At 38.6% G+C, this 27,954-nt stretch overlaps 2 protein-coding genes across 4 annotated transcripts; both read right to left on the bottom strand.

The window, feature by feature from the left end:
* Window positions 1-21: 21 nt before the first annotated feature.
* fsta (follistatin a) lies at window positions 22-6,212 on the bottom strand. Of its 3 annotated transcripts, none has more exons than XM_072387544.1 (6): window positions 5,992-6,211; window positions 4,549-4,746; window positions 4,162-4,380; window positions 3,801-4,022; window positions 3,009-3,239; window positions 22-1,137 (listed from the first exon to the last, which is right to left on the bottom strand). In XM_072387544.1, the coding sequence occupies exons 1-6, from the start codon at window positions 6,080-6,082 to the stop codon at window positions 1,049-1,051; spliced, it is 1,050 nt and encodes a 349-aa protein (XP_072243645.1). In that variant the 5' UTR covers window positions 6,083-6,211; the 3' UTR covers window positions 22-1,048. The 3 variants fall into 3 exon arrangements, with proteins under 3 accessions (XP_072243645.1, XP_072243646.1, XP_072243647.1); XM_072387545.1 differs by having other exon boundaries at window positions 4,555-4,746; window positions 5,992-6,210; XM_072387546.1 differs by lacking the exon at window positions 22-1,137 and having other exon boundaries at window positions 2,732-3,239; window positions 5,992-6,212.
* Window positions 6,213-10,232: 4,020 nt separating this feature from the next.
* itga2.2 (integrin, alpha 2 (CD49B, alpha 2 subunit of VLA-2 receptor), tandem duplicate 2) lies at window positions 10,233-27,861 on the bottom strand. The gene is made up of 30 exons (XM_072387547.1): window positions 27,733-27,861; window positions 26,468-26,591; window positions 23,670-23,779; window positions 23,320-23,411; window positions 22,776-22,890; window positions 22,169-22,296; window positions 21,889-22,037; window positions 21,571-21,721; window positions 20,715-20,880; window positions 20,422-20,498; window positions 20,120-20,258; window positions 19,102-19,247; window positions 18,823-18,966; window positions 18,477-18,680; window positions 18,152-18,282; window positions 17,827-17,990; window positions 16,518-16,669; window positions 16,274-16,384; window positions 15,874-15,959; window positions 14,629-14,767; window positions 14,331-14,414; window positions 14,158-14,234; window positions 13,967-14,050; window positions 13,761-13,863; window positions 13,558-13,668; window positions 13,169-13,279; window positions 12,680-12,793; window positions 12,486-12,575; window positions 12,207-12,323; window positions 10,233-10,928 (listed from the first exon to the last, which is right to left on the bottom strand). The coding sequence occupies exons 1-30, from the start codon at window positions 27,770-27,772 to the stop codon at window positions 10,839-10,841; spliced, it is 3,549 nt and encodes a 1,182-aa protein (XP_072243648.1). The 5' UTR covers window positions 27,773-27,861; the 3' UTR covers window positions 10,233-10,838.
* Between the last annotated feature and the right edge of the window lie 93 nt (window positions 27,862-27,954).

Raw genomic sequence — 27,954 nt, forward strand, 5'->3', positions numbered from 1 at the left:
GAAAAAACTTTTATTGTTTCACTCTTCATATCTGTACAAATACCATCAAACTTTGTATGTACATATGACATTTACATAAAAATACAAAACTATATATTCATAACAGAATTTTGTTTTTCTCTTGTGACTTTTGAAAATAAAAATAAATTCAGGAAAAAGAAACAAAACAACTAAAAGAAACAAGGTGAAGTCCGATAGTGTAGAGCACTGCAGTACATTATTCCTATTATAGCTCTGTGAGAGCAATGTGGAGCACATTGGCAAGAAGACAGCTCACAAATGTTAATGGCACATTATTTCCAAAATAATCAAGTATTGTCCAAAACTTACCTCTTCAATATTGTGAGACAAAAGAAATGCTATGGAATTATGTCTAAATTTTCTTGCTTCCAGGTGGAAACTAACCTAAAGGGCTAAAACCAAAGAAAAACCTACAAACAAGAAAAGAAAATCAAATGGCTCTCTTTTTCTTTTCCATTTCATCACTGCCGTGTTGCACCTTTTACAATGCTCATTGCAAAAACCATTGAGAGAATCCCTTTGGTCAGTTATTACAGTTGTAAACAAACCAGAAACACGTCTGTACATAAAATGATTGATATATACCCAATAAATAAACACACAGCCTAAACATGCATTTACGTATGTGTGACATAAACATCTGTGATAGAGATTTGACAGAAATAAGCAGATTTTTACAGCTTAGGGAATGCAATTTACAGCTTGTAGAGGACTATACTTACACAGTAAAATGACAAATAAATAACACTGTTTTTCTTTGGACAAATATAATTCTTCATGATTAAAAAAAAAAGTAAAAGGGACAACAAAGAAAGGGAAAATGAGTGGTAACACAATGTATCACGGTAGATGATAGCCTGACAATGTAAATGTATAAATTATAAAACACAAAAAGTATAAATAAACATCTAACAGAATGGACTATATGTATACTTCCTTTTTCTTTAAAAAATAAATAAGCATACACATAATGTACAGTATGGACATGATTCCTTGCCCTAGAACTGTTCCCCCTAGTGATGGGAGCCTATCCATCCAGTACAGAAGATAAATGGACATAGGCCATGTAGTCTGAGTCCTCATCTTCCTCATCCTCCTCCTGGTCTTCTGTAATGGCTATATGGGAGAATATATGGTAGCTGTTGTATGAATATGGACCACAACAGCGCAGAATATCACTGAATGTAAAACAAAGCTCACAATATAGCGACTCGTACACAGCCTTCATTTTGTTTAGTGTTTTTGTGTATATGATTATGTCTGTGTGTGCGTTTGTCTGTGAGGGAGAGTCTGTGTGACATGGCAGCAACAATTACTGTGGCATTTCCAATTATACAACGTCCATTTACATAATCTGGCAAGTCAGCACTGCAGCATGAGAAAAAGATGGAAAGAGGGGGTGGATGGGAGGTTGGGAGGGGTCATAAGGTGGGTTATGGGAGCTGGGAGGCGGGTTTAGGGGCACTGGGGCTGATGGTTCCAGTGGTTCAGGTCTCTTTTGGGCAGATTCCTGAAAGCAGACACATATAACACAGAAAAAGTGCTCTTGTGTTCTTGGATTCGCTAGTTGCTTTTCTCTGTATATTATTTTAGTTTCTGGCTCAAACGTTCAGGGATGGAGGACTCTGTGTCACAGCCTGGCCTTGGCAAGCAGGTCAAACATCATCAACACAGTTCTGAGGTATTTTCTTTTCCTTTTTACAGAGATTTACATTGGACACAATAAAACAGCACAAAAACTAGGAGAGAGTGACAATACAAAGAAATAAAAACACACACACGAGCGGTCCCTCATTAATCCAAGTGGATTTGCAATTTCTGATACAAATTCTGGTTGTCAACACAGTCACTGAAATAACAGGTAAGAGAGAGCGATTCTACAAGCGTATGCTGATCCTGCACACTGTAAATGATCACGTTTCTATCTTAGCTCATGAGGTGATCATAAAGTTGGTCACCATTCCACTGTATACTTTATATGCAGCTTATTAAGTCATTCAGGAGTAGAAGACTCACAAGGAGACTAAATTCTCCTAAATTGGAACCTGGAATGTAAATTTGATACCTCTCTGAGGCCATTGTTCAATTTGGTGGTTTTGTGGGTGCGCAAATGGTATACAGAAAGGTTGTCTATTATTATCTAGTATCAATGTTGAAATCAGATGTAATTATCACCAACATGGCACCAATGTTACAATCACCTTATGCTCATAACGTTTGGATGTTTTTAACATCTTCCTTTTCTGGGAAGTAGTGTGGTGGATGTCATAATAGGCAGTGCATTTTCAATTGATTGATTACAGCCAAAAGCAACAAAAAGATAAATATATGTATATATATATATGTATATATATATACATATATATATATATATATATATATATATATATATATATATATATATATATATATATATATATATATATAAAATAATATTACCAGGGAATTAGCAATCTAAGCATGGAATTTACAAGCTGTAAAAATATGACTATCATAAGAGTACTGCATGAGAGTTAAGGCAACCTGCATCTGCAAGTTACTAGCATGACCACAAATTTTATAACATTTAAATATCAGGATTGTTCTGTTGCAAATTAAGTCTCCACTATTATTTGAGTTAGTTTAAGTTTCCCCAGGCTCTTAGAGACCGCTGACGTCTTTCACTGATCTTTTTCTTGAACTTTTTATCCAGAAGAATTTGACAAAAAAAAAAAAAAAAAAAGAGAACAATTTAAAAACACAAAAACAAAAGCCAGCAACAAAGACAACTTCATGCAAGCTGTTTCGTTCCCAAGTCCCTTCTGCTTGCTTAAGCTGTGCTTGGTGATGTAGCTGGACGGGGAAACTTTGGGAAAGTTGGGGTGGGGGGGCACTTTCAGGGAAGGTTTTTGTTAGGAAAGCAGCATGGAATATTGTCTCTTGCTTTGATAGGGATGGGGGCTGTTTTGTTTCTTTTGTTTCATATTTTGCTTTTGCTGTTTACTTACAGTTGCAAGATCCTGAGTGTTTGACCTCCAGCAACACCCCCATAGAACAAGCAGCTTGCTTCATGGCACATTCACTTGGATATGTGGTGTTGTCGCTGGCACACACCGCCTCATCTGTCCTACTCTCCGGACAGGTCTCATCACAGAGTGAACAGCGGCCCCGGCCCATCCGAGCATCCCACAGACACTTCTTCTTAGGGCTGCACTGGATGTCCTCACATGACTTGGCCTCTGGATGGAGAGAGGAGGAAATCAGCAACAGTGGAAATCCTTGATTAGATTAATTATCTTGAATGCCTTTCAAGCACGATCAGATGACTTGAGTTTTTTGGTGAGCAAGGAATAAAAGCTGAATCGTGCCTTATGAGGGAATGTGTTATGGTGAGAATAGAAAGTTTTGGTTTAATGAGCATTTTTAAGATAGATCAACAGCTATCTGGATAGGAAACCATTTTGCTAAAAATTTAAGCCATGTCTTCATGGCCCCCAGCACTCCCTTGTTTTGCTCTCTTCCGTCCTCTCCCCCTCTCCTTCCTTCTCTCCCTTTAGGGATAGTGCTGCCAACATCAGGAAATAATAAGATGTCTATCATTTCTTGAGCAAACACAAGCAACTATCAAACACCCACTCTCTTTTAGACCCCCTCCCAGCTGGAATGTTGGCAAAAACGAACAGCGAATTACTGCAGAGCTGGCCAGCAAGAAAATGCACTCAAACCATATTCAGAGTCAGTGACTAGAGGCGCTGACAGAGTTGAGTATCACGCTTTCACGTCTCTAGTTGCAGACTTACTGATGCATTTTCCCTCATATGCCATTCCGATTGAGCGGCCCAGTAGACAGGTAGCCCTTCTCAGGTGGCATGCGCTGGCATAGATGATCCCATCGTTTCCACACAGGTACTGCTCAGGCGTCGCCTCGGGGCAAATCCGATTACACGTTACACAATATGCGTTATTTGTCTGGTCCACGACGCATGTGGAGCTGCCTGGGCACAGGACATCACGGCACGTTTCTGGCAACACAAAGACAGTGAGACAATTTGTGAAAAAGATGTTACCAAATAGAGCACAAAAGGAAAACCCCTCTCCACTGCCGCTCTCGGCTTTTAAAGACGTGAAGTCTCTTAAATAGAATTGAGAATATTTACTTACTTTTGCATTTCCCTTGGTACTGCACGTCTAAGTCGGGGTGGCTTTTACATTTAGCCTTCAGCAGTGCGCATTCGTCTTTGTAGGTCTTTCCATCTGAGCCGCAGACCGGTCCTTTCCACGTGATGTTGGAACAGTTTGGTGCGCACACGCAGCGCGGCTTACTTCTTCTGTTCATCTTGCACCTCTTGCCAGGTCCACAGTCAACATTATCGCAGCTTTCTGAAAGAAAACGCCTGTGTTACGTGATTCTAAAGAGGATTTGGTCTTGCGTAAAATAATCCTGGTGCAGACTAAATGGATAATTCAAGCACTTTGGCATGCGTCTATCGGTGTGATTTAGCAAAGATTATGCATCTTGTGAAAAAAAAAGAAAGGAAATGAGTGCACCTCCACCTTTGCAAGGTATGCAATTGGGAGCTCCGCCATTGAAGATCATCCACCTAAAGAGCGTGCTGTTGGGGACGTCCTCCTCGGTCCAGGACGTCCCCAGTCTTCCACTCCGACAGCACTCTTCCCTGCTCATCCCGGGCATATAGAGTACCTGGCACCTCCCGTTCTTCCCCTGCTGTAACCAGCAGTTTCCAGCTGTAAACAACAACAGAAAAAGCTCGAATATCGCATGTTGAGCGTCTAAAACCGCTGACCCAGACGCACTAGACACACAAGCAGACCGTATTAACCGAGACGCTCCCTCCCTCCCCTTTAGCCCTCCCGGCGATATTTTGTCTGATTTTTTTTTCTTCTTTTTCGAGACTGTTAAGACTTGCCTATACCAACTGTGACTGACAGCCCTTACAATACAGCCACAAACCAGAAAAAGGGGGAAAAAGGGAAAAGAAAAAAGTAATAAGACTCTTTGGAGGGGGGCTTTCTTTTATTCTCAGAGTCTCCTTGTTACAGCTGGACAGAAACTGAAGCGTCTAGACAGGGAAGCTCTCTCCTTGAGAAAACCACGGTCTATAGGTATAACATGATTGAACACACCATCGTCTCCAACGCCTCAGTACAATATCCCAGACATGCAACATGCGCCTCCCAGACAACGACATGCTCATTAACAGATCTGCGTGAAATGCATTTCAAATATACAAATATTAAAATCAGAAACGTTCTCTTTAGTCAGTGCCACAACATTATTCATTTGATCCTGTCAGCAGTACATTCAAACCGACACAGACACACATGCCATTATGTGTGCATAATCTGGCGTGTTTCCTAGGTTGAGGACAGGTTTCTGTAAGATCTTTTCTAGGTATAAGATCTGAAAAATAACATCATACGAGCAACACTCCGCACTCTGCAATATTTTGTTGTTGTTTTTTCTAGGTCCAAGTTAAAGATGTACAATTGGGGAAATGAGATTTGGCGCACAATGCTAAAAGGGTGTATTTAAATAAATAAGTAACACGCCCATGAACTCACAGTGGCTACTCTGAACTTTGCTGTGGGATAGACAACAGTATCATGAAGCTCTAAACGCTCGCATGTGTCGCAAAATGTGCCCAGGTATTCTGGAGAGCCCTCATTGACACCAACGCGGCGTGGCGGCTTTTAACGCGTGAGCCTGGTGAGGGCTGAAAAACTTGCCATTTCTCACTTTGAAGTGTCCCATAAGGCACCTGTTTTATATATGCCCAACACACGGACTGTCTTATGTACAGAGACTTGTATCACTGAGGGAGAAAAGAGAACTCAGTTTGAAAAGTTTCTCGGTGGCACCAAGAATCTGACACTCGCGCGTTTTGTGGCTGACAGCGGTCGAAGTTTTTCCTTTCCTTCTCTTCTCTTTTAAACGGAGACAATCCCATAAAACACATGAAGGAAGCTTACCTTGAACTTTTTGATGTTCCATGAGGTGACAAAGCCATATGAACAAGAGAAAAACGCCCGGGTGAACGTGTTGTTTGAGCATCCCAAACATGATGATGGAGAGGCAAAGTGAAGTACGTATTTGACACAGGCAGCGCAAAAGTAATCTGCTTAAGGTGGCAGTGTTGAATAAGTGTCAGCCTGAGAATGCAGCCTCTCTTTTTAAATCTATAAGGGGTCTCGGGTTGACTGTCTCTGGTGGGCGGTCTCCTCATCTGTGGGGGTGGGGAGATTTTTTTTTTCTTACCAAAGTTCTTTCAATCCCAATCAGGTGACATCGTTACAAGCAACTTTCTCTCGCTGCGGCAACTACAGAACATAAAATTATTTTTTTAGAAGACGCCAGACGTCGGGATCACGCAGCTTTGCAGTAGAACAAGATAAAGACGGCAGAGAAGGCGAGATGTGCCAGTGGATATGAATTTGATTGATCATGAAGAATACTGTTAATGTTCATTTTCAAGCCTTTTGGTTCTTTTTTTCATATCTAAATCAATAATGATAACAATAATACTAATGCCTTACACACTAAGGCCTTTATTAATTCATAATGGAATAGGCCCATTGCCAGCAAACCGATCCACATGTAGTATCATTCCTTCAAATTACTTGTTGGTAACTGATATATTTTCCACCAACTGCAGACAAAAGTGTAAATCTTTTGATGAGAGTTGCCTTGAGGAACACATCCGAGCCCAGACAATAATAGAATTCATAGTAGTCGGCAGCCGCGCTGCTAATATTAGAACAGACAGTTGTTTGGGTTTCTCTCCCGGGTCAAGCTTTTAAATATAATCAAACCTGTTTCCGAAGAGGCTTCAGACGGAGAAGAGGGGTGTTGCGTTTCACTGAATGAAACACACACTACACTCACACACGTACGCGCGCGCGCACACACACAGACACACGCTGAACTTCTTCAGAAGTCCTTGCGCGACCTCTTCAGCGGATTTCTGGTTACAGCTCTGCGGAGCAAAGCGTCTGCTGCGCAAAGCAGACACCGGGGAGCTCATTATCTGTCGGCCAAGACAGAGGACACTGTGGTCCCGTTCTTTAACTGCAGTGAAATACCGCTTTGCTGTCATTTATTTGCGTAATATGACCGCATATGACCGCACAGTCCTAAAGTTTTACTACTCACAATTTTCTTCGTCTCGCATCATTAAAAGACAGCCTTCCATTTTCTAAAACCAAGAAACACTATTCTACAATTATTGTGGGGTTTTTGTTCATATCACATGCTGAAGACAAGTTGTTGCAGTCTTAATTATGTTGTGCCCGTTTTGTGATCCAAGTTGGAGTTCATTAAATATGATGCAAATCAGCATCAGTTTGAGTGATATGGATGCAGTCAGATTTAAACGCCAAAATGGCTCCAGCAACTATCATCTCCTGCATATATCAGCTGCTGTTGACATTTCTCTTTTTTCTTTTCTTTTTTATATATATATATATATATCCTAATTTGAGTTTCTTAATAACAATCAGGGAAAAATCAGGCTACTTTCAAAGGTGCTGGACACGCTTCTCAAAATGACTAATAGCTTCTTATCAGTGAAATCAGAGCAATATTGGAGAATTATGCAATGTCTCATGCTTGGACAAATACTGAACATTTCAGCTATTAAAGGAGTAAACATTTGTTGAAAGATTTTTGTGTGCTGAAGGCAAATTTAAGCAGCTGTAAATAATGTGATTTGCCTCAGAGACAGTTTTATAGCCTCGTTCTTAAATGCTACACTTGTGTATGTCTGCCCTCATGACACTATTTTATGATTTTGTAAAGCAGATGATAGCTTCCAGTAATAAAAGTTAAACAAAACAAAACGAATAAATGGGAGCAATTTGACAAAAGATTTATTGTCACAGTAAGAAAAGATACAGCTTAAACAAAAAGAAACACATAAGCCTGGTCCAAAAAAAGTAAGACTCAGTCATGATTGGTCATCATTGGTTGAACCTGACTCATAACCTCCACTTAACTCTGTTTCTCTTGTGATACAAAAGAGTTCATATGGCACTGAATTTTTTACTGCATGGCCCAAAAAGTTGCATATGTTGGGAAGAATTTCAAAAGTGTTTTTTCATCCTTATGTCCCCAACTCTTTCTACGGGACGTGATGTCCTTGCAGTTCAGAGTCTACCTTATCTTCTGAAAATCATTCAGTGTCTAGTCTGAGTGATTTATGAGATCAGTGTCTTTGAAGGTTTGAAGTTTCCAAAACACTTCCTGACATGCGAGTATATTTCTGCCCTGTATCAACTTTAAAGTGCTGGCTGTTGTCCTGAAGCCATGAATGGCATATAAGCAAGGGGACAACCAGGGCTCTATGACCGAGGATCTGAGTGGAATTTGGTTCAAACCAACCAATGAGGCAAATGATTCACATCGATTGGAATGTTTTTCTACTCCAAGTAAAATCCCTGTGATAGATCATTAAACAACACCGATAGATTGAACACACTCCTGATGCCATGGGAGGAAACATTTACTATCAATCAGTCCGGCGTTTTTGCATTAAAAAGTCAAAAGTTTAAACCTGCTATACTTTTTGGGGTGTATCAACTAAAATAACCATATTCCACTTTAATCAGAAGACTTATTTAACAGATGTACCAGTTCATCAGTAATTTGCTGAGAAAAATCATCTTAAAAGTCTTTTTTTTTTTTTAGACCATTAGAAGTAGTTACAAAGATGTAGGCAGCTTTTCATAAAGTGCAAACAGAGGCCACCCGTTAAATAATCTGCTATGACATCATTTTTGATTTACACGCAGGTTGCAGCAATTTGTGAGTAATCATCCCACTGGGGTGTGGGTCAGTTGTTTGGCTGTACCTGCCAATCATCTGAAGAAAATCCCAGAGGGACGATCTTACAAACGTGTACAAAAACCTTTGCTGTATCTCATTTCATCGACTATTTCCACATCATTCCCTGTACACCTATACATAGAATCCAAAGGCTGTTTCACAACACAGCGGCACATGAGTAATCGTGAAACCGAGTAGTTCAACCATTTATCAAATCCTATATAAAAGGAGAGCTCAACCCCAAGCTCCCAGAAAATATGCTACTTATTAGAGACAAATAGCATTTTCCATTTCAGCAGATCCAGAGAAATGAATATTAAAGACTGCTGGGTGCTGGTGTTGGCTCGCTGAGAAGGGAAACAGTCAGAAACAAATTCCAAAACAGTCGAGGGACAGAATAATCTAACAGTGGGAGAACTCGACAGTTGAAAATGTGAGAGGAAATTAATTGACTTTGATAGAAAACTTCAGCTGTATTTAAATTTAAAAAGAAATGGTCCAAGTGTGGTTACTAGAAGGGCTTCTAAAGGTGTTTGAGTGAGAAACAGGAGAGGAGACAGACAGCACATGACATGATAAGACAGGACAAATACAATCTTAATACAAATTATGACAGTCAGAGTGATAATATTGTTACAGTCAACAGCTGAATTATGAGAAGAAAAAAAAGTCAGCTGTATCATGCTGCCACCTCCTGGCAAAGTTTTGCCATTACACATTTCAATTCAGCAAAATGATCTATGTCCTCTCACAAACTCACAAATCTGCTACGGTATGAAACATATCTACAGTTTGATTGCTAAAAGCCTCAACTAGCTTAATTCACTCTACAAACACAAACAGTCAAATCAAATATATCAGCGAAATATATTTCAGATCAATTTAAAGTATCACCGTGGTGTTCGACCTTGAACATAATGCACAGAGACAAAATGTGCATTTGGAACATGGCGGGTTTTGTTGATAAAAGTCTGTGCTTCTGCCACGCTTACAAAAGTTACCATTGAATTAATGAATACATTCAGAACTTTAAAAAAAACGTGCTAAAGACTAACTTTTCTTTGTCTTATGTAACAATAACATTAAGATGATTAGCTTTTGGACTTTAAAACGGCAAGCTACTATCTAATTAACGGAGATCTGTCAATTATTAAATCGTGCAAATATTGGTTCAGCCGAATTAATAAATTACTGACAATTTGTGCTGCTACTGGTGAAAACAAAACAGTTAGTATCAGAAACATAATCAGTAACAGTAACACAAGTTTCAACTCCGTAAAGACACAAAATACAAAAAAAAACCCAAAAACAGTACAAAACATCTGAACTTGATCACGAAAAAAATATACAGTACATACACAGTATATCACATATTATGCTCTTTACATAATGATTGATATAGTTTCTTATTTGCATATGAGGCACTATTTATAGCCAATATTAATACTTATGTAGAAGTATTAATAACTAATAATAATACTACAGAAGTAGCCCTGAGAGTTTGAGGTGAAGCGCATCCCAAGATAGTTTGTGCTACAAAGTGACTGCTTATAATTTGTGTGCCATCAAAGATCCCAGTGTAAACAAATGAGCTTTTTAATGATTACGTTTCGTCATTCAAAGTATTGTCTTTCACCCCTATTGTCCGGAATTTCTCACAACATATGACAATTCACAACTTAGATGCTTTAACAACGTAAAACTCAGGGTGCACCTAATTGATTAGGTCATCTTCGTCTTAAAATATAGTTTCAATGTTTGTGGTTGCATAATTTTTGAAAAGCAAACAAACAAATGCTTTTTCAAAGTCCATGTCAAATACTGTACAATCCTCCGAATAGAGGATTTAATCCCAGTTATCAGTTGTCCAGCATCCATTCTATTAAAGTGCCCAATTTCCAGTGATTGAGCTGTGGTCTTTTTGCACTTTAGAAGTACAAATATTCCTACTGGAAATGTACATCAGCGAATGAATGCTGTGGGTTTCCTCCTAACTTCACAGCACTTCATCAACATGTGCACGGCTTTGTCCATCTTCATCAGCCTCCTTCCTGAGCTGCTGGTATTTTCTTTTGAAAAACCCAAACTAGAAAGTAAACAGATTGTAATATCAGTCACAACAGGGTGAATCCATTACCGTTTTCTTATATGTCTGCATATATAGTCCATTTTGTAATGTAATGACCTTTGCCCCCATTTCCAGTAAGATTAGGGAACTATTTGAAATTCAACAAAAAAAATCTGCTATTGTTAATTGATTTAAATCTTTATTTTTTTTGGTCCAAAAAAATGTTGCTTTTAGTGTCTTTGTGGATCAGTACCATCCTATTTACAAAGTATAAACAAATCTAAAATCTGATGCCAGCAACACACTCAAAACAGTTCATATAGAGGCATGCTGCTTGCAGCTTTGCAAGAGTACAAGGTTTCAGCAGCTGAACAGTTCATTGCTTTTGTTGTCTGATTCCCCTCTCCATGATGTTCCATACATTTGCAATAGGAGATGAATCTGTACTGCAGGCAGGTCAGTCAATCACACACACAATGGTGTGTCTATGAAGCCACACCATTAGAAGTGGTGCAGAAAATGATCTGGCATTGTCCTGCTGAAACAATCGCAGACCTCCTGGGAGAAGAAGTTGCCTTGACGGTAGCACAAATCTTTTCAAAATTCCAATATACACCTCTGCATCAGTGGTGCCATCGCACTCATGCCATAGACACCTGAGCACACCCATACCATCACAGATGCTGGCTTTAGCACTTTTAACTAATAACAGCCCGGAGATTTCCATGGACTGCCTTAATCAATTTACAACATTATGCTGTGTAAATGTTAAATGGCCAAAGTTAACAGAAATTTAGCATTGAGAATTTTTCTTTCCCATCTGGTAGACCGTCCTATCTTTTTTGTAGTTTGTGGTTGGCATCAAATTCTAAATTTGTTTATATTTTCAAACACAGTAAAGTTGATCAGTGAAATCGTTTCTATGTATCTGTTAATAAAGGTTCCCAAAAAGCCAGCACATTACTCTTTCAAGTTTTGTTGCGTTTTAGAAAATGTCCCAACTTTTCTGGAAATTGAGTTTTTCAATCGCATAAGCTATGGTAAACGTGCTGTTTTTCAATAGAACCAGAACAGACTGTGGTTGTAAGCAGACCTGGTTTTTGATGGATCACTAAACGTAACGATGCACTTTTCTATGGCGACACAGATTAGGTTAACTTTTCCTTCTAAGACGTGGGTGGTGGCAGAGGTGAAATATTTATGCTTACTTTTACTCATCTGGATTGCCAAAGCCACATACCTTATAAAAATGTTGACCCCAAATTTTTCCACCAAAGGTTTAGATAAAAGCTTTACCTTCCACAACAGCCCCACAGCCAGAGCCAACAGTAGCAGTCCAGCTATGACGCTGCCAGCTATCACTCCCACTGGAACGTCACCTTCCTCTCCAGGTTTGCTCACTGTCACCACCACCTGGAAAAAAAAGCATATTAGGTCATTCAATGATCTGCCTCACTCAGAAATGGCAAATTGGGAGAACACTCATGCTCCATCGACTTAAGAATCGCATTACTTAGATACAGACAGCACCTCCTTCATAAGGCACCAAATTGAAATCTTCAAATGTGATCTTACAGGTAGCTGTTTGAGTCCAATAATGAGCAGATCTGGGTTGGAGGTTTCCACATCCAGACTGGAGGTCAGCTCAATGTTCTGATAGGATGCCTAACAGCGCAAAATAATGCAAATGACACCAGTGAAAACATCAGTGTGACTTCAATAATCAGTAGCATAAGAATTATACAAAATTATAGACTGAATGGATTTACCGAAAGGAATGTGCCACTCCAGATCCTCGTTTCAACCTTCACAACGTAGTCGCTTGCAACTTCAGCATCTTTAAGGATGCACTTTATACATTCACATTTTGCACTCTTACAGTCCTGTCAATAAATAAACACATTTTAAAAATATGACCATGAGCGGTGAAAAGAGGGCCAAGCAGCTTGGCACAGCCCTCCGGCATCCTGATCTGACTGCTGTGGCAGCATCAGTTAGGCTGCCATGATAAGCAGACACAACTTAGTTAGGAAAGACACAGAAAATGGGCATTAAACAATTTCGCTTGTTAGAACATTGATCTTGAGATGAATGAAAGTGTTTCTGGAACACAAAATATTACAAAAAAAAGGATATGCAATTTGAAGGCTTATCAATAGAAAAATTGTGAAATATTGATGCTTGATGATACAACTGAAAATATATCATAATATGTCTACAAAGAGCAGAAACATCAAACAGAAGAGTCAGTATCTTACCAGTTTCGTCATGCCTCTGAGGTTCTCCGTGGAGAAGGAAACCTCGGAGCTCTTCTCACCGATCCTCAGAGGATTGACCAGTTGGCCAGAGTCACAGCTAACAGATCCTCCCTGCAAGTGGAGAGCTGGGTCATTCTTTCTGTATCTTTCACACTTCAGATCTTAAAATGAGAGTCAAAGATCGTTTTCCACACTCTGACGTAAAAAAATAATATTGAGCAGTTGAATAATAAATACAACTGAGCACAGTGTTGTGTGTAAGTCCAGCAGTGTACTGTACATCTACTGAATATGCACATAAAAAACCTTTTTGAAGGTTTCTAATGTTTTACATACATTAACACATATCTTTGTAAGTTGCAATGTTTTAAACAAATCTGAGCACTCACTGTTTGTGTCTTCACACTAGTAAGATAGAGGAGCTGATTTCCACCTTTGGTGGTCATCGGCAGAGCAATGGTCAAATACAGGAGGCTGACAGGGAATTGTCCTGTTGAAACCTTCCAACATACGTTGTTGCAGTCAATCATTTTGATTAAGAAACATAGGAATTAGATTACAGTGTTTTAAGAGAAGGATTCAAAAAATGCACCTTGACTGTAAAGTTAAATTCAGGGCCAATGTCATCCAGAGTCTTCACCGTTGTTACCACTTGAGTGGTTGTATTTGCCACATAAAAATTTATATTTGACTGTCTGCAGAATACAGAAAAGATTAAATGAACACTTTAATTATTTTGTTGTCATCAAATGAAACTATTGCACTTCCCGAATTAAACAAGTAAAACGACAAACTCACCTAGATAAGACAATTCCTGTGTCATACTGAAGAGGAATGGATATGTCCACAATATTGTCTTCAGGTCTTTCCTCTTTACCATCACTACAAGGAAAAAAAACAAAACAAATAAACCCAGAAGGCATTACCACAAGAAAACGATTTTAATAAAGCTGAAAACTTTAACGGAACGTCTTCACAATTCTTTGTACCTCTTGGCCTCAAATTTCACCACAGCTTGGTTCTGCAGCTGGCCAAAATTGTAATCAAAAGTGATGAGAAATTTCACCTGCAATGAAATTAAAACGGTGTTTTGCTTTTTTTGCTTTCCGGTAACTCGTTGGTGATGTGAAAATCAGTTCAGAAGATTGGTTCTCTCACATACCTCTTGATCTGTTTTTAGCGCTGGGATTCCCACTTGACAGGTAACAGTTTCTTTTTGTGTCACGGTACATATGACCCCATCTGTCTGCAAATATGTTGTCCACAATAGAACATAACAGCTTAATGGCTTGTGCCTTTGTAACACTGACAATACATTACAATGACACAGAACAGCATAATGAATCATAAACAGCTTCTTAGCATTTATTTAGGGTATGCATCTATCCAAGGGGGGCATGCACTTTTTTTTCCTTTCCAAAATTTGCACCACATTAACAAAAAATGTCATTTTCACTCACAGCAGAGGCAGAGGAGTAGAACAGGTTGCTGGAGTACGTGGCCGAGACCTGAGCGTTGTACGCATTCTCCTTCTTGTTCTTCACAATAACCTCAAACGACAGCTGATTTTTATTTGCGCTGACCAGAATAGGAGCTGACCTACAAGACAAGAGCGCAGAATATTTTTCCCTGTGATTTTTGAATGCCACTGGCTGAAGAAGCATGGGCGACATAAAAAGAAGCATTTGGTTCAAAACTGATGCTGGAAAACCACAAATACTTTAAAGAGCTGTTGCACAGTCTGTGTAAAGTCATTGTTTGCGTCCTTTCATCTGAGTTAATTCGATGTCTACGTGCGAGGCAAACTTTGTGAAATTTTTTCCAAGCTCACAAGTCTGACCAAACCATTTTAAGGGCTCAGATCTGCGCACTTACTGGCAGTGAAGACAGACTCATAAAACAGAGAAAATAGAAAATGGTGTAATGGTTGTTAAGCGTTACCAAGGCATAATATTAAACAGAGAATTGCCAGGTTTGGTCCAATCGTCACACATTATTTCTTCTCTGTTGTATGTCTATACTACTGGATGCCTTTACCTGACATTATAACTCGTGCAAAGTTGCTGCTCTTTAAGAAGATTATAGGGCTTTGGTGCTGATAAAGTGATATCATCTGCCCTGCGCTTATGTTCTGTGTTGCCTCCAGGGGCTGCAAGAGGGACGTTTTTAATATCTTCAGACACAATAGACAAAATAAAAGTGGTAGAACTTCTAATTTATCATTTTGGTCAGGGATTTTTCTAGTAAACATCTGGTCCACGATAATATGATAAAACAAACAACACAAACACATGATTAACTCTTAAACTCTCAGTTATCTGGTAGCAAAAAAGAAAAATAAACAGTTAAAAATATATGAACAATAACAGGTTTACACATATATAGTATACTGTATATCATCAGCAAAAGATATACAAGGGAGAGGAGCAAATATAAAAGCAAAAAAAAAAGAAGTCTCTCATGGCAAAACAAATTAACTGGTCCTAACTGGCCTTTGAAATCTTTGCTTTCCCTTATCTCACAAAATACTCATGGTAGGACAAACACAGCTTTGCCCAAGCTTGTTCTGCCACACACTGATGTTAACAACATCACATGTTGAGCTCATCTTTTGAAATGTTTCAATGTGTTGCTCATGTGGTAAACAGCAAGTAGAACATGTTAAATTTTAAGCTAAACACTCGTGAAAGCTCAGCGATTCTTACCTGGACACTTTGGTGTCTTTTGTGACACTCAGCACAAGATCACTATTACACACGTCATCAGATCCACAGTCTTTTGTGAAGGGGATCTGAAACAGTAAAAGGGCAGCAACATTTAGCTGGATACTGTGTTATCATTCCAGTGCTGTATTTTGGTTTGGAAACTTATTATATGTTTACTACATTGGATGAGCTATAATTTTGTTGCTGGGAAAAATAACTTGTGTGACTAAGTTAAACAAGCCAGTTATTATCACACAGGCAAACCATGTCATTTAAAACGACTGTACGAACACCTTTGCAAAATGCTTTTAAAGTTGTTATGCAGCTGTATTGTTTCCTGTAAACCAAGCAGGACAAAAAAATCTGTGATTCAGAGGTACGTATTGTATCTGTTACTTACGAAGAATTCAAATGCACTTGGAGAAGAAATGTCGAGGACAGGGTTCACATTCTCATTCCCCTGCTCAATTTCTACTTTCATACTGAGGGAATTGACAAAGTCCGGTGTCTCCTGTTGAATACATGAACAAATCAGAAAACCCTCTTCACAACACTTAATGGCTATTTCTAAAAACAAATCTGGAGCAATATAGCTGCAAGCTTGAACAAATCAAGGTAATCAACATGTAATTTTCAACCATTACCTGGACATAAACCTGGTAGTCTCGACACAGGCGTTCAGATGATATTTTTGCCACGTCTTTTAGGAAGCGCTCGCTGTTTGCTGTAAACAGTCCCCTTGATGTCACTCGTGAATCCTGCAGGTCAGCGTCCAGAGTCAAACTGTAGGATATCTCTGAAAGACATTTAAAAAAAATGTGTCTGACATGGCCTTTGACATCTGAGATTAATCTTTTTTTTCTTGGGATCTTTATGAACACCCAAGAAAACAAGTTAATCTACTTTCTTGATATTAGTTTGATAAGAAATTTGGTATCAGTTGGCATTAAGTTGAACATAGTCAAAATGTATCACTGTCAACTGCTAAACAAGTCAAAGATGCCCTGATTTCCAAAAGACATAAAGTTAGAGGTAAATTATAATTTCTTTGTTTTCATGTGTTACACTTTCAAGTAACACATTTTTAAATTGAAGAATGTGTATATAAGCTTCCTTTTCAGTAAATATTGCAGCCTGTACAACATTCTTGTGGCCAGTGATGAGTCTTCTAGGTGTCTTTTGGAGAATTTCTGCCCAGTCTTTCTGCAAAAGTCTTCTAGTTCTCTGAGATATGCCTAACCCAACTATTTGTGTTGCTCTTTTAAGGTATATTCACACATTGTTGAATGTGTTTGTGTTAGCAGGACTGGTCATGAAGGTCATGACAAACCCACAGCTGGCACATCCTGAGGAAGTGCATTGTGGATTTGTGGTGTGTTATGTATTTAAAAAGCCATCTGCTTTTTCATAAAAATTTTTTTAGTTTTTTCTGATGCTTCCTGATGTTTTAGAATTTGTTGGTACCTAGCTTAATCGATTTGTCCATCTAACAGTGAAAGATTCTTGTACAATAAACTGTTTCAGGTTTGTTTAAATACTCATTTGGAAACTTCTGAGCTTGAATTTCAGTGAGTTTGCAGAAAAAGGTTCAGGTCTGAATTTGCTGGTTCAGGTTCTGAAACTTTAGTATTGAATGGAGTGTTAAAAAATCTGTGTGGGGGTCTTATGTTCTTATTAACTAACTAAAATTGTACAAAACAAACCGACAGCCTGGCTTTGAGTCTCAAGGAAACAAAATGCTTTAAAAAATATCGAACTGTTAAGGAAGTTTTAGATTCTATCATCCTTTAATTAATCCGTACTCATCGAATCATTATATCCAAGTTTTTTAATATTACTGCCTGAACCAAAGTGTCTGATACCGCTCATCCTGCAGCAGAATTGTCTCTCACAGATACTGTCATAACAGGAATATAACTATTCTTGGCAAGCTTAAAGGATAATTGGAATTACCAATGGGTCCCACAGGTTTCTTGGGCCTGAATGAAGCATTAAAACACAGCTTGGTGCTGAAACATGGAAGCATCCGCCCATTAATGTCACAGGGTTTGTTGAAAATGTTGATCTTATCAGGTGTGAAGGAGGCTTCAGCTGTTACGGTCGCTACACCTCTGGACCTAGAAAACAAGGTCAGTTTAAAATGATCGTCAGTCTAGCCAGTTCTAAAACAACAGATTTAGGGACTGAGCTTTTGAGTCCAAATCACTCCACTTTTAATAATTCATGTATACAATGAATCCCATTTATTGTTCCTGCACTATGTACTGCTTAAACTCACCAGAGCTGCACCACTTTGCCATAAGCTCCAACAGAGATGTCAAAGAGGGAATCATCATTCAGATCTTTGTAGCTGTCTAGAGACCTTCCAAAATATTTAAGTTGAGGATCCAGTTTGGAGCCAATGATTTTCTGTGAGAGAATAAATATTTTATCACATACACGACAGCAGAGCCGATCACATCAAACGTGTTTGTAATATGAAATACTAATGTCGTTTCTATTTTAGCTCCAACAGTATGCAAACACCTGAACCAAATTTGTGTAACTGAACTGAATCACAACTAAACCAGACTTTGTGTAAACTCAACCGTTTCTAGTCATACCTGTGAGAACTGTTTGTTTAATGTTTTCTTGTGCCCATTGTAGATGTAAATGACACCTTTCTCTTTGTCCTCTAGCGGCGCTCCGACTACAACATCATTATAACCGTCGAGATCGAGGTCAGGAATGGCAGAGATGGCCGATCCAAAACGTGCATTCTCAGTTGTGGGTGGACCGCTGAGGAATCCCTGCTCGTTCAGTATACCCTTCAGATGAAGTGGCAGAGAAAGTGTATGGCTGACAGAGCGAAACAACATCCCAAGTTCCCATTCATGTAAAAAAGTATGACTGAAAACTGCATTTATGCCCACAAAAAGCTACTAAAAAGGATATTTTACTCATTGTTACCTTGGTGACAGAGAATAGGTAGACCCTGCCTTCTTCTTTCTTTAGCTCACTCATGTACATGGGTGCTCCTACCAGCAGGAGGTCTGTCACCCCATCTTTGTCCACATCCAGTGAGCACAGGACACTTCCAAAGTATGACCCAATCTAGGACAACAATTTCCAGCTGTCAACCAGTGATGGGTGAAATCTGTTTGTCACATTCAAGCCATGTATTTTGGCTCTTGAGGGTAAATATGAATAGTCCTCTATCCTCCAGGAAAAATCCTCTAACGTCAGTACCTGTTTCCCTCTTTCTGAATCTATGACAGCAGATTTCTTCTGAGAGTCGATGGTGTAAACGATAACTTGCCCCGAATGATTCGAGCGAGGAGCGCCTGCCACAAAGTATTCTGCAGACCCATCACTCAGTGTGGTGACAGAGTAACCTGAAAAGGAACAAAAGAAACACACTTACTGACACATGAACTTGGGATGATCTTTCACTAAGCTCTATCTCTGTCTTTCTCTCTCTCTGTCTCTCTCTCTCTCTCTCCCTGTCTCTCTCTTAAAATGAAATCAGTAGGAGATATCAATCAATGAAGAGTAGTTTGTACATGCCCACATTATTTTGAGGAGAAATCTAAAATAGCGTAGTAGTGTTTTTAGACTATAGAGGGGTATTTGAGGGCTTAAATGTTGGGCTTTAAAGTATTATATGGTCACTTGTGAGATTTTAAGTTTGGTTACAAGGTAAGGTGGTCAATTTATGACCAACATAGCCCATGCAGCTCTTTCTTAAATCCAAGTGAAATTTGAATAAACAACACAAAACAAAACAAAAGAAAACAAAAGTGAAACTTTGGAAAAGGAATGTTGCCCCTTTCTTGTCTTGAAATAGGATAGACATCATCTGAATGGGAGCAAATGTTGCTCTAAAAGCTTGTATATACCATTCAGTATTAATGATGCCTTTCCAGATGTATAAGTTATAAGTTCCATGCACTTACGTAACCTTTATCGTCAGAGATGCAGGGCCCACGGTTTTCACAAAGCTTTTTGAACTGCGGTTGTGTGATGTCATGCTTCTCAGAATTGCTTTGGTGTTAAGGTGGCAGATTAAGTAGTTGGCTGATAATGAAGCTACCATTTGCACAAAGAGGCAGTTATCTGCAGCAATCACACTTATGAATGCCTGTTAAAATTGTTTATTAGATACAAAGGTGCAAAGCTACAATGTTTAATGCAAAAAAACTTTAAGGAACACAATCAAATAATAGAACAGGTCAAATAAATATAGTTTACAACTGTAAAAGCCTACCCAGTAATGAGCTGTGATTTTTGTCTTGAAGTGTCCTCTCAAAGGTTGAGAAAGGAAGAATGTTTACATTTGAGCCTGTCTGATGGACGATAGTCCCGCTCCAACCGTAGGCGCCCACTGCTCCGAGCATCATCACATCCTTAAACAGCACATCATACCAACAACATTATGTCATTTATTGTTAACTTCAAACTGCCAACACCACAAAATGGTTCTTTGACTGTTACAAATAATATATAGAGCTCACAGTTCTAATAGTAAATGGTTCTTCCATCAGTTTTTCCAAAATTTCTTTACTGTACCTGTTGACTGGAGTAGTGAGCACTAAATCCAACCTGAGACATCTCCATCTTGAAGTTGTCCCCTCCTTTTCCAGTACCTGATGGGAACAGAGCATTATGTATCCACTAGAAGCTAAAATGGGGGAGCCGATCAACAATCAAAATGAGTGCAGGGTGCATGTTTTTTCGAAAAAGTACATTTTCTAGTCAATCAGATTGAGATGTGAGCTATTACAGACATGATATAAAGAAAATCCAGTCTTAGATAAAGCACATTAATAAAAATAAAGACAGAAAATAGAAATAATATGCACCCTCTATGTTGAAGATGCGGTTCCCCAGAGTTCCAGCTATGGTGGAAAGGGCTGCCTCCTCAGACACATTGAAAAAGTAGTTCTGCGTGGGTAAACTGGCAATGGATTTGATTTCATCTATAAGGTTTTTAGTATCTATGTTATTTCTGATGTAATAACCCAAAACCTGTGGAAAAAAAAACATCCATTTAGGCTCATAAAGAGAAAACAATAAATGAAGTGAATAGAAATGTATAGATGGACTCTAAAAAACATTATTGAATGGACATGACCTTCAGCCCCACAGGTAAAACTGCATTAAAATATAATGCTGACAGATAACAGAACAAAAGAGACATTTGTGTTTTGATTTAATACTGCAAAGTTATATGATTGTGCTTATTTAGAAAAATCTTGATAATGCAAATTATTTTGATCGCGCAATTTAAAGACGTTTTTCTGTACAAATGTATGCTCACCACTTCTGTATTTTCAGAACAAGATTAAAGAAGTGGGAAACTGGTGAAGGAAGTAGCCAGATTAGATATAATGTACTACCAAGGGTGGAAACAAAAAAGTCCTTTTTACAGATATTCAAGTTGTGCCATGTCCTATTATCAAAAATGTCAAATAACTGGTTTTAACTTTCTGAGTAATGTTGGGAACAAACAGATAACTAAAAGCATACCAACCACATAGCTTCCTTGACAGAGATAATTAGATTCCATACAAAACAGTATTTGAGTGGAAACTCAAAACTAGATTGAAGCTGAGGTGTCAGCAACAGTTTTCTAAATATGAGGGCTTTCGTTAAGGCGGCCAAAGTGAAATCATAATCTTTATAGATTTATCAGAGTAAATGCAGAAGATAACATACCGCAATACCATAGCGGGTGATTCCCTGCCTCTCACATTCAGCAATGACTTTATCTCTGAGAGATTCATCGTGTGACTCGCCATCAGTGACGACCACCATTACTTTGGCAGCATCAGTTCGGCCACCATTGCTTGGATCGAAACCACTCTGACTGAAGGGAGCAAACACAGAAAGGACTTTCAAGGTAGTGTTTTTATCATAAAAAACACAAGAGTAAAAAATAGTAATAATAGTGAAATAAAATAATATTTTAAGCAAATCAAAAATCAAGCAAAGAATTGTACTAGTTAAAAAAATAAATGCTACTGCAACACCAACCTGGCATACTGGATCGCTTTGAAGGTATTGGTAAGTGTACCAGACATCTGATAAACTTTGGAAGCTGTTGCAATCACCTCCTCTTTGGTTTTATACTGATTCAATTTGAATTCAAACTTGGGATCAACTGCATACTGAATGAGGCTGACCTGGCATGAGTATTGAAAAAGAAAAACAGTGACAAATGACACAGATGACCTACTCTAATGACCAAAAAAGAAAATATGAGCTTCTTCCCAGCTTAGCGTTCTCGCTATGGGAGATAAAGTGTCAGCCTTACCTGTGTACGCTGGGGCCCAATATCTAGTGAAGGTATTAATTTCATCAAGAAGTCTACCATTGAATTCCAAGGATAAATGCTGTTGGAGCCATCCAAAACAATTACAATGTCCACTGGTCCTCCACATTCTAAAATAAGAGAGAACATATGTTCATGCAGCAGAAAAAAAATCATTCTAAATAAATGATCTATTGTCTGACTATCATTTAGCCACTGGGTTTAGTTATAATTGCACTCACCTGACACAGGTAATAGTTTAGATCACATTTAAACCTTGGATGCTTTTGCAACACCAACTGAACTCAACAGCTGCAGGAGAGCATTTATGCTTATGCATACACTGAGAATCTTTTCAAATCAATTATCAAAAGATTTAGAGACCTAAACTGTGGAGTTACCAGCCCACCAAGCACCAAGCCTGGAAAGGTATAAATTAGCTGAGGAGATCAATCCATCCTTTCTATCCTCACTGAATCCAATTCAGCTGCCATCAGGTAAAAAGTGAGGTACACCCTGGACAGGTTGCCAGTCCATTTCAGGGAAAGCTAAAAGATGATTAAAACAAAACCTCAAGCATTTATACTCATATAAAAAAAAAATCACCTACTTTGGATAGCGGGAGAGAAGGCAGGTTGGGGTTGAAAGAGCGGGTTCAATTTTGCACATATTCCTGGGTAGAAGTTTTGATCACCACACTGCTGTCCCCACAGAGGACCACACGTCTGTATCAGATAACCAGAGAAAAGAGTCAAGTCACTAAATGGATGTTTGGGGTTGTTAATGTCATTCAAATCTCCTTGTAAGATATTGTGTCTGAGATAAACTAGATTAAATTTTTTGACTAAACTCAAACATTTGGTAAAAATAAAAACAAATGCCATTATTAAAAACATCAAAGTACAACTCAAAGCCCAAATAATGTTTTCTTGCCTGTTACAAAGAAAAAAACAGTGTATCATTGTAGTAGCATGATATCATTCCAACATCTTGCCTGAAAACACACATACACACATCATGCCTGTTGGGACAGCAATTTAGTCCCCACACTTGCGGGAAATCTCTAAATTGATAGGCTATCAGATTTTGTGTCCCAACCATGATATGGGACTCACACACACACAGAGAACACACACACATACACAGAAACATACCATCAAATCACTAACAGCCGGGATCCGGGTCAGAGTCAGACCCAGGGACATGTTAACATTGACTTCGTTAACATCTGAAATACTAACGGCATCTGTGAGCAATGGAACAAAATATTGTAGCTGTTAAATGTGGAATTTAAACTATCATCATAACTTCAATGTTAATTAATAATTCAGTTAATTACACGCATTGCTAAAAATAGAATGAAACAAAAAAAACGTTTGTATCTATTTTCAAATTGTTAATCAAAAAAAGACAAATCGGCAAATCTGTTATTTAGGTATTTTAGGTACAGTACACTGTGTTAGATTGAAATGTCACAGGTTAAACCACAAATGGTAAACTGCACCTTGAAGATTGAGCTTGTCACAGCTGTTTCTGGAGCCTGAGACTGGACACTTGTAAACATCCCCCTTCCTGTTTCCACTGAAACCACTCCATGGCGCACCAACCAGGAGCCTAAAGAAAGCATCACATTCATCTCTGGTCCTCTAATAAACATGCATCACCGGAGTTATTGCCATTTCTATTACTGTCATAACAATAAGTTACATCGACAGATAATAGATCTACCTTACTGTAACAACAGAAACAAGTACATGTAAAAGGAAAAAGCTTTATTTTGTGACAGAAATAACACAAAATACACATATAAATAAGTCTGTAAGTTTGAGAAACTCTCTTAGTGTACTTCTGTAATAAGCATGTGTCAACACATCCCTGACATCTTTTCTTTGAACTTTTCATGAAACTATAACAAGATTGTACAAGTTCACCCAGAGAATATCCCCTGAAGATGCTTTATCCGCATATCACAACATTCAAACGTGTCCTACTTTTATAGAAGTTGTTTCTTAAGATTTAGACTCTTCTCAAAATACACAACAAACAAAGCACATATTGTGGGACACACCCTTCTGCTTTATTAGACGGAAGACAGGAAGTAGTTTGTATTAGTCATAGACTAAAATCACACACTCTGTTTTCCCCTCAATGATGCAAACAGGACACTCCTGTGGACAGTGAGTTACTCAGACTGAGGGAGCAGTGAGTGTAGAAAACTCAGACATGACTGATTATTTGTTACTGTTTAACTAAACATTGCACATGAGAGATAGTGAATGCAAGAGACTTTAATGATGGCAGGCATTACCTCTGACTTATTGCAAAAAAGAAAAAAAGAGTATATTCATTGCATACACTCATATAGTATTTCATATAGTTTTCTATTGTGCTCTTTAGGGTTATATCCTACTGAGTAAGCACAATCTGTGGTATTCCATTGTTTTGGTTTTCTTTAACGAAAATGTAGACACTGTATTCATGCCTGACATCTTGAAACCATTCTTCAACAATCATACGTCATCATAAAATAATGATCAATGTTTAGCATTTTCTATGAATGCATTTCCTCTCAGGAGGGATGCTGGTTGAACGGGCACATTGAGTCTAGTGCCAGCAGATCTGTGAGGCACTTTTCGGAAAACTGGTGCCCTGATTCACAGTTAATGATGACGCTTGTGGTGAAAAGAAACAAAGAGATGAATATCGGTCCAAAGCATCATGGTGAGACCAACAAAGGGGATCACACCACCCCTTTCAGTAGACCTTTTATAATATGTAATTCACCTTGCCATTCTTGTTCATTTGTTATTTGTGTTTCTTTGGAAAATTATTGGCACTGCCTTTAATAGGTAATAGATAAAGACTTGTGGCAGATATAAAAAGCTCATGAAAGGCATACCTAACCTATTTACAGACAGCAGCTATGTACAAATATTCTGTATTAGCCTGTTTGTCTAGCCCCCTGTAATTTATGGAAATTATATTGAGAAGAGTTACATGTGAATAAGCTGCATTTTATAATTTGCTAAATGTCCAAATGTCAGCAAAGTACTAAGCTATGTAGCTTTGGTGCTAAAACAACTTGTTCTTTTACAGCATCTTATGTTGGAGCTTACAGCACTAAGCAAACTGTAAAACTAACCGGTAGGTTACTTGTTCTGTTTGGATTCAGGCAATAAATACAGCACAGTTATAAACTGCAGCCAAGCCTCTCATGTTCCACACAACGCACAGTTTTACAGGTAATCTAAACCAGCATATTACTGTACAATAAAGTGCAGCTGAGCCTCTTTTTGACTAGTTCACCTAGGAAATGACAAACACCTCACAAAGTAGTCCTTCTGCTCTCATCAACCTTTGCACAGAATTAATTAACAGGTTACATGCATCTTTAGATTTTATCTTTGTTTTTTTATCTCAATTATACATCTGTAAATTTCTTAACCATATTTTGCACAGTTATAGTACTATACCACTATAAATCAGACATATAAACACCAGCCAAAGCAGGCAAAACCGTCATTGTAGTACTTCCTGCTACAGATCACATTTTGCTGTGATGACACATAGATGGGCACAGACGGATACATTTATACAGTCAGGATCAGGATACAGTCTGTTGTGGCTGGAATTTTCATTTCCTTCATTTGGTAAATAAAACTGTTAACTGCTGAAAATCAATTAAGCTCTGATGCAAAACTTGATGCAACAAACTAATAACTAAGTCTTAATTTGGTATGCTAAATGGACCAGAGCAGCAAGTGGCAATTCCTTATTAAACTTGCTAAACTCCTACTTAAACTTCAAATTGAGCTAACAGCGAGGAGACTTGCCTACATGGCACTGAATGCTTAAAGATTGCTTATAAAATCTGCACATCCCCTTGAAGCCAGCAAAGTGCTCACACAATGCAGCACAAATCAAATCTAAGGATATATTTCACCAACAATCTTCACAGCCTTGAGATTTCCATTTAGAGGACGACATTTGGGACAAGGCGGATTTCCTTTTCTTTAAATACAGTAATGTTTAAAACCTTTTGGTCAGCAAGGCCAGTGTTAATCTCTGAAGAAGCCAGAATACATTCAATTGTGATGCAAAGGGTGGAACTGATGACATCAGAGTAAACAACTTTCTACATATTTATGTATCAATAAGTGGAGACATTCAACATTAGGAGAGCACCACAAGCCAGTTAGCACCTGGGCAGGACATTGGATGGATAAGGTACAGTTAACACTGGTGAAGAAAACCAAAATTCTCTCTCAAATGAAATTTGTATTTGATTGCATAAATTCCTACCATTTGCCCTGATGGTTAGTCGCTTGTTGGACTGTGTAGCCAAACTCTTCTGCTGCTGGGCCGCTGAAAATCTTAGCACCAGCAGTGCCAACATTGAAGGACTGTGCCTGGTAGATCCTGTCAGCTGGTGGAAGAGAAAGATGATGTGGTATAACAAAGTCTAACTGACAACAAGTAGTTCGATGTGCTGCTCAGTGCCATCTTGTCAGAAAAGTACTATGTCATAAACACTAAAAGTTAACATTTTGCTGTATTCTAGGCTTACAGCATAAACTCTTCTCATGTTTAACTGTTTGTCAGAAACCATTTTCAGCCACCACAACTTCCTCTTCTGAGTCAGTTGTGGCTGAATCACCATACCTTCAAACACAAATAAACCCATCAGCCTGGCTCAAGAGTTGCAATACAAAAAAGTCTCACGGCACATTAATACAATACACCGCCTGGGGCTTTGTATTTTGCTTTAATAGACATTGCAGTTGCACGGTTGTTTCTCTAAAATAGTCCAATCTTCAAACCCTAACCTTGAACAACCTCAGGTGGAGTTTGCCTCAGTAGCCTATTAGTTAGTTCTCCTGCAGTATCAGAGCCACAAGCCCTAACAGGCTGTGTTCAACTATCAGCAGGAAAAGGAATGTGGAAGGATATTGGACTCATAGGATCTGCCCAAGCACAATCTCATGCCACACCTGTTTACCTGCAGCACAGAGTAACACTTTGTCTCCCGCAGTCTCCTCAAGCCCTAAACATGTTAACAGGCTATTTTCTCTCATCTGAGTAATGGAGAGAGGGCACAAGGCGTCTAAAAGTTAACGTCCAGCGATCGCCATCCACACAAATTATGCGACTGTTCTCTACTAAGATCCAACAAACTATCTTTGTTGTCTGTTGAGCATGTATTTGAACAGGCGGGGGAAACCTGTTGTTTAAAGTCAAGTCTCCATCTACATAAAACATTTCCAAGCAAATCCAGAGCAAATTCACACTCAGAGCTCCTCCGACGCGCTTCCGATGTGATGAAAGTTTATAAAACCGTTCAGAAACCACCTCTCTATACCAATAACGAGCGACTAATCCCACTTACCGACAAATATCTAACGAAAATTATGTACCATAACTGGTTAAATTGAGAAAAGAATATTTGGGTTCTAAAACTCTTGAAAGAAGGGCGGCGTGTTGTGCTCAACAGACCACTTGGGTTTTTATTTACTACTAACTTGTAAATGTTAAAGTTTAACGTCCATGAAAACAAATGCTATACTTACTTGTGAGTATTAGAGAGATGAAGATCCAGACGTGATCCATTCTTGTCTTTATTCTATTCGTCTGGTGCGATTAAATGAACACCCCTCACTTGTCAAAGTTGGAGCTCTACAGCGGCGTGTCAGGGGTGACGCACCGGATAGATTTCCCTAATAAGGACTTGTGCTCTTCCTCTCACCTGCACATAGTATTACGGAGGAAATGTCCAAGGTTCAATTTTGTAA

This window comes from Leuresthes tenuis, unplaced genomic scaffold (genome assembly GCF_036924035.1).
Source record: "Leuresthes tenuis unplaced genomic scaffold, fLeuTen1.0.hap1 SCAF_6, whole genome shotgun sequence".
Lineage (NCBI taxonomy): Eukaryota > Metazoa > Chordata > Actinopteri > Atheriniformes > Atherinopsidae > Leuresthes > Leuresthes tenuis.

Bases quoted from the DNA above. Each gene is read 5' to 3' on its own strand.
- fsta (XM_072387544.1), bottom strand. From the start codon at position 6,082: ATGTTTGGGATGCTCAAACAACACGTTCACCCGGGCGTTTTTCTCTTG. The intron at 4,747-5,991 runs GTAAGCTTCCTT...TGTTGTTTACAG, and splicing joins GGAACATCAAAAAGTTCAAG to CTGGAAACTGCTGGTTACAG. The intron at 1,138-3,008 runs GTAAGTAAACAG...TCTCCCATATAG, and splicing joins ACACTCAGGATCTTGCAACT to CCATTACAGAAGACCAGGAG.
- itga2.2 (XM_072387547.1), bottom strand. From the start codon at position 27,772: ATGGATCACGTCTGGATCTTCATCTCTCTAATACTCACAA. The intron at 22,038-22,168 runs GTAAGGCTGACA...TACTCATGCCAG, and splicing joins TTGGGCCCCAGCGTACACAG to GTCAGCCTCATTCAGTATGC. The intron at 13,864-13,966 runs GTGAGTTTGTCG...TGTATTCTGCAG, and splicing joins ACAGGAATTGTCTTATCTAG to ACAGTCAAATATAAATTTTT.